The following is a 16,283-nucleotide window of genomic DNA, read 5'->3' on the forward strand; positions in this document are numbered from 1 at the left end:
ACTGCACCGCATTCTTCACATAGCACCAGTCAACTGACAACTGGCATGCATTGTGTGTGTGTGTCTGACTCTCGGTGTTATGTGTGTACGGTAATCCTAAAATTTCAGCTCACTGACTCAAAGAACGACAGAAATTTTAAATGAAAACATTCACCTTTCAATCTTCCAGCTAAACCCACGGTACCCTCACTTCACGAATGAAAACCAGTAGGCTACAGCCATCTTGCAACCCAACATTTCTTAAAGCGCATCCAGACAGAGTTTCTTTAATATTTAGGATATATTATTATTATTATTATTATTATCCATCCATCCATTTTCCTATCCGCTTATCCTCACAAGGGTCGTGGGGGGGACGTGGGGGGTGCTGGAGCCTATCCTAGGTGTCTTTGTGCCGTCAGCGGGGGACACCCTGAACTGGTGCCCAGCCAGTCACAGAGACGAACAACCATCCGTGCTCACACTTGCCGGCCCTCTTTCATCCCGTCCCGCTGTAAATGTGCATCCACAAAAGTCATCAGAGGACTCCGTGTGCCTGTTTTAAAAACAGCCTTTTATTTCATTTGCAAACTGCAATGACATGACTTCCTTCTACAACTTAAAAGCACTGAGTCGGATAATGTCGATCAGTCATCTCAAGCAGGGAATACACATATCGATGATTGGATCTAGTTTGAGCGTGAACAGTCCGACTGGCAAGTCTCATGTAACGTTTTTCAGCATTCACAGTGTTTTCCACAAACATGGTGGATGCACTGTGCCGAAATGGTACCGTAATGTTTTGGCATTCGGTCAAAGTGGTTACGATTAGGATCATAATGATCTACTAGTTAGATGACCTTTGTACAAAATTCTCCTAAATGTGTGGCAGTGGCTTGGTCCATAGAGTAAAGGGCTGCTTACATGATCGCACCAAACACACAGACGCATGCGTTCCAATTTTCCTTTTGTGCACGGCCAATCCTGTCGACACAGAACGCCGCGTCCTGCTCCATAGAAGTGTGCTGTCTATTTTCAGACCACTCGGTCCAAATATTCAAAACACAATGACACTTGTGTCCCTCAACTTGACAACAAATTGATGAGTGGGAGGGCTGATTCCTCTGCCGGGTTCCTCTGAACAAACTGGTTGCATCATCCTTTTGGTTCAATTCGACAAATCCTAATGATTTTGGATGATTAGGCCTGCAAGTGTTTGATTGTGAGTTTTCCATCACGGATGGTGCCACTGATGTAACATTTCTAGGTAGCTGGAGATTGCGGGCTGGAGTAGCTTTTGTGCCAGTCACAGCTGATTATTAGGCAGACGTTTTACCCAGGATGTGGTAAACAGGAGTTTTTTAAAATTTATTTATTTATTTTATGATTGCGTCACTCATCACTCGGCATGCCATCTGCTCCAAAGATGCCTGGTAGCCAAGAGCGGTGGAAGTGTGTGGGCTCACTGGCAGTGGTAAACAGGCTGGACATACTCCGGGGGAAAGTAGCCCACGTGTCCATGGCAACGGCCCCTCCAGCGCAGTGTGTCGGAGCAGTCAATGAGCTCGATGACGTCTCCCCGCAGGAAGCGTAGCTGCGAGGGGTGGTGAGGGTTGAAGTCGAAGATAGCGTGGGCGTGGTGAGGACGCTGTGCCAAAAGACCACGAGAAAAGATGGAGCAGGAAGTAGCAAGCGGAAGGAGAAAGAAGGAAAAGATCAGTCTTATGAAACTCAAAATGGCTTCTTGTCTATTTGCACACATCGGACGTGAGTAAACTCGTATCTGCTCCCTTACATGGACTGTCGTATACACAATAAAATGTCCGTTCTTCTCATTTCGTGTCTATCTGAAACGACATTTCCGTGGGCTCATATTTTACTGATAACTTTGTCGGACACTGATATGTCAACGTTCCATCCACTCATTTTCTTGAGCACTTGTCCTCATTAGGGTCACGGGTGAGCCGAAATAAATAACTCAACAACAGAGACGGTTTTAGCTGAGAAAGCAACACAGAAGCAGGACAACACATTCAATAAATATTCAGTTGATGACTAATAACTCTCAGGAGTGACTGACTGACGTATTCTGTTTGGGCATCTGTCGGTGGCGGGGTGGGAGGGGTGGTAATATGTTTAGACAAGTAGCAATGATGTAGACGAGATTGAAATGGACAGGTGACGGTCGCTTTGGACTCAAATAGGTTTTATTTCCGGCAGTGATTTAGACTCATTTGAAATGAAGTCAAAACCAAAACAAAACAACAGTTGAGGCACACCTAGAAACTAACATGACACCCAATAAACCCGAGTGTTATTTTACTGTACCTAAAGATTTTTTTTTTTTTAATGTCCAGTGAGCGTAACAGTGAGTGAATTTTCCGTTTTATGTTTCGAGTGCGCTTATTCTTCTTCGCCCTGCATTCCATGTTGAATAATAAATGAATGGACCTGTGAAGCAAAGAGACATCATGGCAGAGAAGGCCGGTGTGTCATATTTACATCATGAATGCACACAATGTGGTTGATAAAAGCATTTTGTTGAACAAATTATATATTTAGTCAAAATCCAATGGCTTTCTACTGCTCTTTCCGGAAGATGATTTAAAAAAAAAAAGATTAAAATCAGGTGCATGCATACAGGCGTTGTTCTTTATTTGACAGCGCATAGCTTTTTATCAGTGGCAGGCCGATGGCACAGAAGAAATGACAAAACACAGAGAGGGAAAAGGCTCAGCTCGCCAAATGCCGAGTGCAGAGGAAGGCATGCGACGCTGAGATAAGATCACACACCTGCACACTAAAAATAAAACTGCCTTTCAACAAAATGTGCCCCGTCGCTTTCTGTCCCGCTGTTTGTCTATAAGTGCACAAATACAAGTCGCGTTTACTTTTCTCCTGGGCATCAGCCCTCCTCTGATCTCTGCAGCTCTCGCAAAGTAAAACCAGTCAAGCTGGTGAAAAAAAAAAAACGGCTATTTTAAGTTGCGCATTCCGAACCTCGCCGACCTCTCTCTGCTGTCAGTTGCACTCCCGCTGAGGAAAGTACAATACTGATGCTTTGCAACCAATGCACTGGGTGGGTTGTCACTTTGGAGCAAAACCCAATAAAACTTTCAGAGAAGGAATAGAAATACATCAAATAACTTGTGCACTTCAACAGTTTGTTGATTTGGCTTCTTGTCAAAATACGAAATCATTTCAAGGTCTTGCAGGGTAATCAGCTTCTAATTGGTTGGCTTTATACGACAACTAGGTGCAGTGTTGTACAATCCAGAGACCCCCTCTTATATTTGAAGTGATTTTTTTAAAAATTGAAATTAAATTGGAAAATGCTCCGCTGCGACGCTTCATAGAGCACATCCCCTCACAAGTAGACATCTGCCCCAACAAGTCGCATTCATTTCCTCAATGCTAACCAACAGTATAAACAGAGACTGACTATATCATTTGGAAAAATCCCCCCCAAGGAAAAAGGGCGTAATTTACATTAAAAAATGCTTCCTTTCAATATTTCAATTGACTTTCAATTTGTTTTGTAAAATGCCAGAAAAAAAAATCACTCGTTACCACATCACATTGCTTCTGCTGCGCAAGCTAGCCGCAAGCAATAATTAAGGAGAAATTCATTCTTGCATCCGCTCATCTAACACCGCATACTGCATTGACAATGGAACAAATTGCTCCCTGAACACCAAGGGGCAACAGCTTTGTATGGTGAGGCAAAAAAAAAAAAACGAAACAGAACTGCGTGGGCCCCCCGACATTGTGTTTCCAAACGATGTCAAACCAAACGGGCTACATTAGTTGGCAAGTGTTATTCAGTGTCTCGGTGATGAAATGCGGCCTTCACCACTGACAAATTAAGTGTGTGTGCGTGTGTGTGTGTGTGTGTGTGTGCGCGTGTGCATATACAGTATACAGTATATACTGTAGATTAGCATGATAATAGTGTTAGCTTGTGATATGCTGCACTTGGTTGCTCCGCGAAGAAGTGCTGTTGTTGTTGTTGTTGTTTTTTGTTTTGTTTTTTTATCCTAATATTCAGACACATTCAGGTCAGGGACAAAAAAAATCTTCGGAAACATTACACAAATCAGATGAAGTGACGTTTTAGTCTGAATCACAATCTCTCTCTCGTCAGACCTGACAAACACGTTTTCGTGTTCTGGCACAGCCATTAACTTGCTTTCATGAAAGCTTTATTGGAAGGGCTGAGTTGCTGTAAAATTAAAAACAATATAGTCGCTTATAAAAACAATTCAAATGAAGCCAGAGGTGTGAAAATGTTAATAATAAGCTACACGGAGCTGATGCGAGGGAGGGAGATCTAATTTCAATTCGGGACACGTTTTAGCATCTTCTTTCATGCTCTGAAGACAAAATTTGGGACGCTCCACCCTGATTTTGGTCAGCTGACGGCAGATCAGCTGATGCTGGCAGGAGCTGTTGTTTGACATGATAACAGCAGAGCGGAGGGGAACTCCAATCAAGATCGTCTCTCCCTCTCGCTCATCACTCGCAGCTGTTTTCCTTCCATTGTGTTGTAACATGATTTGACTCTCGAGCATCTTTTTTTCGTGAAAAAGGAGTTGAAAAGGAAACAAATTACTTGGTTGATCAAACAAGCAAGTGCTAACTTGAACAGACGCACTATATCAAAGAAAAATATCTGGGAGCACTAATTACTCAATCAAGAGTTGGACAGACTAACGTGTTTGAAGTATTCGTCTTACTAGGCCTCACCTTCACACCATCAAACGCCTTTGACATTACGAGTACTCTACACACCAACCGTGATTTTTTTTTTAAGGACGTCATAGCTCTCTGCGTTAGATTGTTTCTTTTCTATAACCACACCGCCTAGTTTTGCAACCCTTCTTGGATTCAGTTGAGCTTGAATTGATCAATGTTTCATGTTCCGCTGACTGTAGCGCAACTCGGATTCGAGACCGACGTGTGACGCGGCTGTGTAGCGAGATCTGCGTGTCAAGCATGTCATGAATGCCGCTTGGTTACCCACCCCGTGGAAAGGTAGCTCGTAGTGTTACTGTGTCTATACATCAAGAAAGTAGAGGCGCGTGGAGTGCAAGGGCACAGGCGATGAGCTTTTGTAGCGTGAATATTTCACATTTAAATACGGGCAGGAAACTTCGGATGCCGGGAAACGTGCTTGAGCGGGACTTATTATGTCGCGTTCTGTTGATTTTAGTGGATAAATATTGATTCTGTACCGTTCCAGATGCTCTTTGTGTCACAGTTGCATGCTGTTATGTTGCGGTTTCAAATAGTATTGCTCGTGATTGCAATTGCAACGTATTTTTAAGAGGTGGTTTTAAACAGACCAAAGGGCAAGGCAGCGAATGCTCAGCCCGCGACTGCACGCACTACAAATAACAACCCACCATAACTAATAGTTGAACTGTCCTGTTTATTTCTTATGGCAATACACATTTTCATTTTGATCAGTTGGTACCGGAATCACTGATCTTATTATGAAGTCGATCCCATCCTTTAGGTACATGAGAAGAGCGAAAGGAAAATAAATACCCCCCCCCCCCCACACCCACACAACTGCAAAAAATATGAATTAAACACGACACATCTGAATCTCCCCATTGGATGCCCGTTAAAGATGCTCTTGATTTTTCAGAGGACCAACATCATGTCGATTTCACACGTTGATTTCATTTTCATGAAGGTTTCCGTCGGTACAAACAAGGGTGCTTCCAGGTTCCAGGCGTGGGTTGCATGACACTACCTTATTTGGATGATTGACACATGATTGAAACTTGGCTACCACAGCAACCTGTCAATCCAGATGGTTGTGTCGTACGAGCGCAGGTACAAACTCCACCCTGCCGACCTTGATTTGAAGGTTAACGGTGGACGTCATCAAACCTTACTGAATTTGGCCATCTATGTCGCTAGGATGGTTTTTGGCCATTTCATTAAAAAAAAAAAAATAATAATAATAATTTTGAGAGAAACATGCATACGGGATTATGAGTCCCAAAATATGCGCCGTTCCTAAACAGCATCATCACTTCCCAGATTTACGACGGAGTGCCCCAGTTTCCCAAGCTGCGATGACGAGCAAACCATTAGCACTCACTCACCCTCGTTTAACATTAATAGCATGCGGGATCGAATGCCTTCCCTTGCACCGCACTGCCACACCTCGGAACACCAAACACGTAACATACCGAAATAATGACTTCACAATAACATAATGAGAGCACATGGGAACTTGATCATCTTTAGATTTGATTTGATTTAAAGGCTATATATACCTGTTTTGACTTTCTTGTCACTCGCATCAACTACAACGTAGATTTATCCAATTATTCTCGGAATCATGTGAGAAATACGAACAAACGTTTGCTCGGATGGCAGATGGAAGACAAATAGAGGAACCCACACATGGGACAAGACGCGTTTTGAGCATGGCGTGGTTAACACATTGAATGTGACGTTACAGAATAGATCGAGGCAGACAAATGAAGGACACATCGGGGGATTTATTTTGCATGGTCTCCCTGCCACGCCTCTTTCAGGATTTAAAAAAGAAACAAAAAGAGGTCATCAAAATATTCAGAAAAAGCTCTCAGTATTTGCAACCGTAATAAACACATTGTTAAATGAAAAAAATATTTTCCTCTGTGATGGTGTAAATCAAAAATGTCGCGGCCAGTGAATTCTATCAAATTAAACAAAATATTTCCTTTCGAGGGACACAACAATGTACAGGGATTTCAGTAGGACATTGATGATGATGAAATGGTATGTGAACATATGAAACCGGCTGTGTTTTTTTTTTTTTTTTTTTTTTTTTTTACATGTATGTATAAAAGAATGTTAAAAGTAGAGGTCACGTGCTTACTCTTGCAAAGTGTTCGGGGTCTCGCAGAAAGACGGTCCTCTCCTTCGCGATGCTGTTGCTATGATAGAACTCCACAAGCTCGTTCAGGGAGGAGAAGAGCTCATCCCATACGTAGTACTGACTGCAACGGTCCTGCAGCACCTTGAAGTGTTGGACGTGGTCCCCATAACTGTCAAACATGCAAAGACAATGATAAAACAGCAATTATGTATCGGTAAAATATCGTGGGAATGACATCTTGTTTGAATGCTAATTATTCTCTTTTCCTGCCATCCTACCCCTCATGACACTTTTCTTGGTCCCATTACCATCACTGCAGCGTATTTTTATTCAAAGCTATTCGGGTTTTCTCATGTATACAAATGATTAATGGTTTATAACAACAACAACCGGCTGAGAAAATGACTCATGTTCTGTCTGGAAACAATAACAAGCGGGGGCCAACAAGTCAGCCAACATTTTGATGTCATTGTGTCATTAAAGGCTGTAATGCCAAATGGGATACTCATTGGTGTGAACCGAAGGTTTTATCATTTGCGCCGTCACTGAAGAGACGTTTCAGGAGTAAGTGAACAAGGCATCTTCACAAATAGCTTCACTTCGCCACATCCAGTAGGGCTGCGCAGTGGACGTACGCATAACAGCATCTATGTATACCGTGCGTACTGCAAATGTTGTCTATGCTAGAACTACTGAACTAAATGATTTTCTTAGAGAGTCGCAATGTATGCGGCAATGATTTTTTTTTTTCTTCCAGTTTTCTCCTGCCGACACTTCCTACCTGCTCCCTGTGGCGGGTTGCTAAGTAACTTAGCAGTTTATCTTTAGAAATCGGAACATCTCACCATGATCATTACTGTTATATAACCGCCTGTAACATACGGCCAAAGTCAGCTCAACACCCCCATATTCTTCAAATCATAAAGGAGTAGGAGGGTGTCCTGTTTACATTTCATGATGGTTTAAAATCTCTTGTACTATATTTGGGGAAATCAGTAATACTTTTTTTGGGAGAGAGAGAAAGAGAGTTTTTTTTCGTTCCATAACCCAAGTGGGAGCTCACATTGACGTGTGAGGTTTGACCTCACCGATCTGTCATAGGTCTGCTGGGACCGCACGAGTGACGATCAGTTTGTTTCAAGCTGAATTCCTTCTCTACTCAGACGTGAAACTTCATGAACCAGCACAAATGAGTCTTTGCTTGCTGGATAGCATTCATGTGGCCCCGTTTGACTCCCTCAACCTATAAAACACGACATCGCTCCTTTCTTTCTACCTCCACCTCACTTGCGCTAAAAATCATGAAAATGCAGGAAGGGGTGTCGGCAGAGATTTTCCATTGGGATGGCTCGGGTGACGGAACAACTCATAGAGTGGTTGCCAATGGCTTCGTATTTGGGATTTCACCCTGGCAACATTTATCTTCGCAGATACAATTTTTGAGGGAATTAATTTGACTCTTCATCATGAAGCAGCAATTTAATTACGTTTCTATAATCGGGCACGTATTCATTTGCTGTCTATTTGTCACAGATCGAATGTTATCACTCCCAACGTGTCTTCATTCCTCCACCCACCGGCAAAAGCCACTCTCTACTCTCACCATGCTGAGAAATGCAACTCATCTTCATCAGCTCATTATGATGTCAGGCGCCCTTTGCCGCACCCTACCGGTCAATTTGCGCAACTGACACTCCTTCGCCGTTTGAGAAGGAGTGGGCAATTTAACTGTAAATGCTGGAGGGGGCGACAATTTTTCAACAGTGCTGCTGGGAGGGGCAGGGGGGCCACGCGGTACCACGCACTTCCTGAACAGATGTATGGCAAAACTGCAATTTTAAATATGGAAAAAATGCATGCAAAATATTTGGTCTGAATCTATTTCATTTTTGATCCTACATTTTTCAATGCATATAAAAAAGATCCACTGTTCTAACCCAACAACAACAATCATTTTTTCCCCCTGATTTTTTCCCAAGATACATTTTGGTGAAAAACATATTGATTGTTTTGCAGCGTTTTTAAGGGTTTTTTTTTTTCAATTTGTCTCTTCATTCCATCCCGTTATCTGTGGAGGTTGAAAACTGTACCGAGCCTATTTGAACAAAGTGAGAAGTAGAGAGGAAAGATATCTTGATGTTATGTAAAATTATACAAACGTATGAAAAACTCATTCACTGCCAACCCTCCCAGTTATAATGCACGTTTGGCATCACTAGTCATCGACATGTACATTTGTACTTTCAATTATAGTAAGAGCCAGGCTTTCCAATCATGATGGATCCGTCATCATCACAATCAGGCCAGAGGTCAAGTAACACACTCAGGCCGCTAAACTCTTCGCATTGCGACATGATGAACGCGCGCACACAAAGATATAGACTCACACACGCTCTCTCGCCCTTCGCTCTCTCCATCCCTCTCATTTGTGTTCTTCATCCACAGTAATTAAGGCCCACGGCGATTGCGAGATTATGTTCGTTTTCTCTGCGCCGAGAAAAGAGGAGAAGGGATTGAGACTAAGAGCGAGCGAGAAGCAGACCGGCGATGAGAAAGGCACCTATTGTAGATGTGGAGATAGAAAGCGTTGAGACACACTGAGGGCCAAGTTATTTTTACAACTTTTTACCCTTCGCCAGCACGATTGGAGACGCATGAAGGTCGCCCAGCTCGTCTTTCCCTCGACTTCCTCCCTCAATCTGCTTTCACTTCCTCTCTGGTGCTGTCAGCCCCTGTTCTCTAAACTCACCCTCTGTTTCCTAATCGTGAGCAATGTGCGACGGTGCATGATTAAACTGTAACGAATGAACGCCACACCCATTGATATGGCCAGCGGTCGTTTTTGGAACCATCCCGCAAGAAAAGGAGGATGATGTCAGAGAGGACGATCCAGCTGCGTATGCAAATGAAATTACGTCATGTGTTTGGGGGGCTGTTTGCCAGATAGTTTGCATGTGCTGGTGTTTGGACTACCCTTTTTTTTTTTTTTTAATTCAGTTGTCTGAATGGTAACAAACAGTATCGAGCCATAGTTAAACGGCTCAAACAGCGAGAGACATTTTGGATTGACTCTTTGAACGTGAATAGGCATCCAGGCCTTGAGATTTCAACTTCTCTCCCTTATTGTGATCACGCTAAATCACGATTTAGATCGGCCCCGCTGTATTATTTACGTGGATGTCCACAGACAAAAATAAATACATAAAAGTACTCTGAAGCGAGGGCCCAAGTCAAGCTATTTTCTGACCCATTTACTTTAAAAAAAATTTAAAGCAAAGGGATTTTTTCTTTTTTACTGTTCCAAATAAATACATCAATGCAACCTGCTTTAATAGACAGCCATTTGTGTGCTATTTTTTTTCTTTTCTCCTCCTGAGTTTCCGTAATAATGCCGAGACCTATGACAGTGTTAGCGACATCATAGCTCTAATGTGTTAGTATTCCTCTAACCCTTGAACAGATCAAATATGTCACTGCAGTAATAAACACATCGTCAAGTTAATATGTCTCTGAGAGTGTCACACGAAACCTTGTAGGCAGCATTTTTGTTGGTTTGATGGACGGATCTTAAGACTCAAACATTGTCAATTTGCCCCGTCTGAATTGACATTCATGGTGCACTAAATTCCTCACGTGGTACTTGAAGCTTAGCGAGGATTATGTCACTGTAACATAAGCATGGCCTCAAGTGCCCAGTCCCTTTAAGAAGCCCGATAAGATACTAATGATGACCGAAGACAAACCTTCTCAAAGCCAAACGGCCTGCGGGCGCATGAGTCAGCGATATCAGAGGTCATGTTAATGAAGCTCCCGTTCAAAGTGGCCCCCCCCTCCCTACCAATGTTACTATAATAGACAAGCACTTTTACTCAGCATGCAGGTGTTAAGCGTGTAGGCTTAATACATCCACGTGCACATATTAAATATGTGCAATTAAGTGGACATCCAATTATGCTTCCGGGATTGCAATGCCATCGAGGTCACGAAAAGGACTTTGATACCACGGATGCATCAATATTGCATTTGTGGATATGAGAAAAGTGTCGGATCATATTCATAATAGATCAACATGGAACATTTTTGGAGGACTGAATGTTGTCTCCGTGTGTGACTAAGAGAGCTTCTGTGTCAAGTGGCGTGATTGAATAAAGTCGCTGCTGTATTGAAACCGCAGTGTGCTTCATATCTTCCCTCACTGTGCTGTAATTAATGTCAGGACTCAGAGGCTGCGTAATGAGGAACAAACATTTTCGTTTAAGAATTGAATTAACTGTATTTGCACAATGAGTCCCGCTTTGCAACACCAACGACACACAACAACAACAAGAGAATTATATTCCTGCTCCCAATACCGCAATATGGCGGCTAAGCATAACTTTTGATTTGCTATGTATATGTCCCGTAACCAAATTATCAATGCGCCTGTACAAATTAATCACAAGTCCCTGCCTGACCATTTTTGAAAATGGCTTACAGTATCATACATACGAAAAACTGACTCTTGACATGATGAGAAACTTTTTTGGGGTCTTCCTTCGAGGCAGATAATTCAGTGGAGAGACAGCCACCCCCCGAGGCGCCACACTTTAGCACCTCCTCTGAGCCCAGGGCCGAGATCACAACCATCCATGATTGTCGCTGCCTGACTGGCCAAACATTCGGTGCCATCAGCAACTCAAGATACTCTCGAGTGCCAGATGAGATTAACTCACATCAGGCCGGAGGCTTCTTGCTTTTACCCTCCACCTAACTCCCTCGTCTATCCTCACTTAATCTATCATGAATTTAAAAATGAGGAGACGGAGATTCATTGCATGACAATACGTTGTCCATGTGGTGAGCACATTTCCCTCACAGGCAGGAGATCCGGCTTTGAATCCCTGTTGGTGCATCACTAAATGTGCATGCAATTTTATTTCAATGGTCTTTAGTATAACCACTTGAATGTGGATAACGACGAATCGAGTTTTATCTTGGGAACGTCGCATCATCAAACTCAGAAAAAAAGGTGAGCCGTGATTGGTCGCTACCTGAGCCTGAGTAACTGTGATGTCATTATCAGTTGACAGCAAGTCACAAAATAAAAATGGGTGCATTTTGATGCTTCATTAATATTTTCGTGTTTTTGAACTAGGATTATTGTTGACTTTACTCTTAGTGAACATTTTTCTTACCTGACCGACATGGAAAACTCCCCAGGAGCACTTTCGCTCTCTCGGACCAAAAATGCTCCACATTCCCTGTGTCTCAGGCGACTTTCTGCCACCCCGCGAGATATTCGACCCGCAAACCACCTGATGATTTGGAAAGAAAAGAAAACGCAAGGTTATGGCGGATATTTTATTTCCTCTTCATTGGATTTGCCTATGAGTTTGACCGAATCTTTGCTTCGTATTCAATGAACGTGAAGTATTGTCTTTGGACATTCTTGTTGTCATTCTAAGAGAATGTGCATTTCAAAAGAATTCTTACAATAGCACAGATTAGTGCTGCCAGATGAAGGGAGGTTCGGGCTGGAGAAAACGATGATCTTTTTGAAGCTATTTTAAAACAGTTGCTAAAATTGCACGCAGCATCTCTGCAGAAGCTCTATTTAAAGTTTCAACTACAGTTACAGAACATCAATTCCTATACCTAAACATTTGCTTTGGAAAAGCCTTTCGCCTGTAGGTTTCATCTAAGGAGCTCCAATTATCATTATTATATTTATTAATTTTTTTTAATAAGACGCAGCCTGCTGTGATGTCGCTTTAGCATCTGTCGTCGGAAAAACTTGGAGCCCATCTGTTGTGAGACAAAGTGATGGAAATGCGGTGTATAGCAGACGCTACACACACCCCCACACACACACCCATGCACACACATGCACACACGCACCCTTGCAACTGCAAAGTGTGAGATTACATAAGTGAGTGTGTGAGTAGGATGGGTTTGTCTTATGCTGGGATGCAGATGTCCAAACCAGAGCAGAAGATGCCTGGAGCTGTGACACACACACACACACACACACACACACACACACACACACACACACACACACACACACACACACACACACTAAGGCATCGGTAAATCAGCTAAACAGATTCCACATATCCAGCAAAAGTCTAGTGGACGAGCTCATTATTGCATATGCACGAGTGTAAGTGTGTGTGTGCGTGTGTGTGTGTGCGCCTGTACTGTACGAGTGCTTATAACATTCGTGTATGCGTGCGGCATGAACTCACGCGTGTGGCCGCAGGTTGATATAGTTCTTTGGCACAAAGCCTTTTCTGTTGTGGAGCTCGGCCGTGTACCAGTTGGGATCATCCTCCATGTTGGTGATCTAGGAACATGTCACACAAAGAGATGAAATATTTGCCCATTTTCGTGCCCGCGCACACGCGATTATTATTTGGGCAAAAGGTCACTGCCAATCGTCCTTTTTTTCCTGGCCTCTTCTTTCTGTCTTCTGGTTAGTAGGAGGAGTCTTACTAATTCCTATTTTCTGGGTTTGACCATGTGACGTGCGAAGCTGAGCCCTTTGGCACTGTGATGTCATTTTCGGTCGACGGCAAGCAGCAAAATCGCCACCCCCCTGAGATAGAGCAAAGGCGATATTAATATAATCGGAATACTGTGTGACGAGTGGGGCTGTATTGACCATATTATTCTGAAGAAAATGTTTTATCAGCAACACATGAAATACCAGTATAGTACAGTAGACTATTGTTCCTGCATATTTCTTTTTTTTTTTTTTTTTTAATTCTAAATACGTTACTCGTCTTCACTGATTATCTAGGTCAGGAAATGTCATACCCTTCTCAAGGTTTTTATGTGACCAAATATGGCTCCTTGCACTATTATGACCTGAGGTGAGTGTAAGTTTTGAACTCCGAGTATCCTTGTTACACTTTTTTGTGGGGAGAAATGGGGTCAGGGGGTGTAGCCACACAGAGCTTTGCTTCACTTTACATGTCAAGCATGCGTCCTCCGTGTTCAGTGAAAGCGAAAAGGTTTCGCAGTCATACATCAAACCGATGGGGCAACTCCCAAAGTGTAGTTGTCAGAGAAGCTCATCAAAAAGCTCATCCTCTCTGGCTTTGGCAAGTTCGCTTCAAGCGGCAGCTATTTGAATGAAATTGGAAAAAGTGCACATAGACGAGTTTGACATCGAGCACATCGATGTGCCCCCCCTCAGCCAAGCACTGCTGTTCAATCAAGTTTGAGCACTTGATCTCATGTCTGACGTGTGAAACTTTTTTTCAGAAAAAAAAAAGACAAAGGTGTTAAAATAACATCGTCCTCTCGTTTCCTCACCTCACCCGCAACGCCCACTCTTCATACTTTTTGCTTTGCTTCTTATTTCCGAGCAGGAACACGTTAAAGTTAAAGAGACACGTTTGGTGATTCAATTCAGGGCAAGCGTCCACTCATCATGCATTCAAGGTCATGGTCAAGGTCATCTTTATTGTCAATTATGCTTTATGTATGCCATGCAGCATAGATGAAATTTCCTCAAAACTCACAATGGAATTTTCCTTTGTCAAGTGGTTGCACCAGATAAAATCATCTGGATCCAGACACATTTTTCAAGCAACGTCAATTCAACACACCATTTGTTTTTTTCACTGTCGGTAGGTAGATTGAACGACTTAAGGAGACCGAGATTCACACAGGAACCCCCTCCGAAATGTCACTACAACTTCACCTATGCCTGTAGCAATGGCAAACTCCAATACCTCCTCGTTGCCGCAAGAGCAGTTTGTGGGAGTTCAATCAGACTTCTGACTCATTTCCTGTTCCTCTACCTTGCTTTCTAACAACTTTCCACTGCTCCCCAAAAATGCTGACCGACGTTAAATGTTCCTAATAGGTGGATGATTTACTACGTTGATTTCAGCACGTGGGGGATTGTCGGAAGGAAGCAACAGACTTGAGGAGGTTTTGAGACCTACTTCACAATCAAAAGGTGATCGCTTTGCCAATTTTCTCTTTTATGTTTTACTGCCTCCACAAAAATAGATTTTTATTTCCGGGGTGCTTTTGTGTCAGATTTGGCAGTGGAAACATAACCCCCCTCCCACTCCCGTAACAAGGCTATTTTAAAATTGTGAATCGATTTACTACCACCTTACTAATGCTTTACCACACTGCACACCAGGACATGACCAACCTCCAACACAAAAACAAATCTGCTCATCGGGGCCCAAAAAAATTGGGGGGGGGGGGGTGGTGGGGGGTTGTGGCTCGATTAAAGAACAGTGAGAGAGAAAAAAAACGAACCCACTCACAACACAGTATATTCATTCAGTTGCATTTGACCCAGGTCTGAACCTGATCTGTATTGACTGACGTGGGCAAAACAGTTTAGCGAAGGTTAACTGTGACGCCATTCCCTGTAAAACATAAGTCACGAATCAACAGTCAACTTTGTAGAGAGATTTTAATGCTTTGGGGCTGTTTTTGTTCAGCTGGAACTATGACCAAGGTGGAGGGAATTATGAACAGTTCTAAATACCAGTCGGTGTTAGCACAAAACCTTCAGGCTTCTCCTAGAATGAATGAAATTGTTGGTGAATTCTGAACACAGCCAGATGCCAGTTACATGTGTCGCATGCAGTGGACACATCGCCATTCATAACTCCGCTTATCCCCGTCCACACGACGACGACGCAAAGGATGAAGCGCTTGCAAGTTTTGCGCAGCACTTCATCTGGCAAGTGCCAAACTTAAGAGAACACGTTCACTTGATTTATGACCCGCTGCTCACTCTCGTGAGGCTTTCAAATCCAGCGGCTTGATCTCTTCTTGTCCTTCACAATGTGATGAGCCCCGACCAGCTGGCATCTTACTAATCGAGAAAAAGGGACCCGGCTGTGCAAGCAATGCCGAGTTCTCCTCTTAAAGGATAACATGAAAAAAACACATCTTCCGTTATCAACAATCTTATAAGTCTTGTTTGATGCACAGTTTTGTCAACTTGTTTATGCACCGATACAAAAAGTATCTTGAATTATTATTATTTTTTTGCCTTACCTTTAATAACTCTCCTTTGTTGAAACTGAGCTCATCGCCTTCTGTGGCACGAAATGTATACAGTGCCACCGCTTCCATGCTGAAAACCCACTGAGCACGCGTATACTCTCACACACACACAACCACAGGGTCAAATACTTCCACAAGTGTTCCACAATGATGGGGGAATTAAAAAATATATATACAAAAACTTAAAGAAGACTATCTGGAAGAAGAGATGGTGCCCGGTCTGGCTGTGGAGCAAAGGATGAGAGAATGAGCGTCAGCTCAGAGAGAGGAGAAACACAACTGGCTGCTGCTCAGCAACACACTGCCATGAGTAACATTCTGAGAGAGAGCGAGAGAGAAAATGAGCGACCGCACACAGGATAAGAGAGTGGGAGGCACTTCCTGTGCATGAACA

At 43.0% G+C, this 16,283-nt stretch overlaps 2 protein-coding genes across 3 annotated transcripts in view; one reads left to right on the plus strand and one right to left on the minus strand.

Moving 5' to 3' along the window:
- Positions 1 to 16,283, plus strand: part of epn2 (epsin 2) — a 35,263-nt gene that overhangs the window by 3,983 nt on the left and 14,997 nt on the right. The gene's annotated exons all lie outside the window — the stretch shown is intronic.
- grapa (GRB2 related adaptor protein a) lies at positions 527 to 16,221 on the minus strand. 2 transcript variants are annotated; one of them, XM_086133290.1, is made up of 5 exons: positions 15,881 to 16,219; positions 13,090 to 13,187; positions 12,037 to 12,156; positions 6,863 to 7,031; positions 527 to 1,627 (listed from the first exon to the last, which is right to left on the minus strand). In XM_086133290.1, exons 1-5 carry the CDS (start codon positions 15,956 to 15,958, stop codon positions 1,442 to 1,444), a joined length of 651 nt encoding a protein of 216 aa, XP_085989416.1. In that variant the 5' UTR covers positions 15,959 to 16,219; the 3' UTR covers positions 527 to 1,441. The 2 variants fall into 2 exon arrangements, with proteins under 2 accessions (XP_085989416.1, XP_085989417.1); XM_086133291.1 differs by lacking the exon at positions 12,037 to 12,156 and having other exon boundaries at positions 15,881 to 16,221.

The sequence above is a fragment of the Hippocampus guttulatus genome, chromosome 16 (genome assembly GCF_054856545.1).
Source record: "Hippocampus guttulatus isolate MCC_2025c chromosome 16, RoL_Hgut_1.0, whole genome shotgun sequence".
NCBI lineage: Eukaryota > Metazoa > Chordata > Actinopteri > Syngnathiformes > Syngnathidae > Hippocampus > Hippocampus guttulatus.

What these genes read in the sequence shown, in the direction of transcription:
- grapa (XM_086133290.1), bottom strand. Translation starts at nt 15,958, where the DNA reads ATGGAAGCGGTGGCACTGTATACATTTCGTGCCACAGAAGGCGATGAG. An exon ending in ACAAAGGAGAGTTATTAAAG is followed by an intron (nt 13,188 to 15,880) that starts GTAAGGCAAAAA and finishes ACATGTTCCTAG; the next exon opens with ATCACCAACATGGAGGATGA. An exon ending in GAGTTTTCCATGTCGGTCAG is followed by an intron (nt 7,032 to 12,036) that starts GTAAGAAAAATG and finishes CATGTTTGACAG; the next exon opens with TTATGGGGACCACGTCCAAC.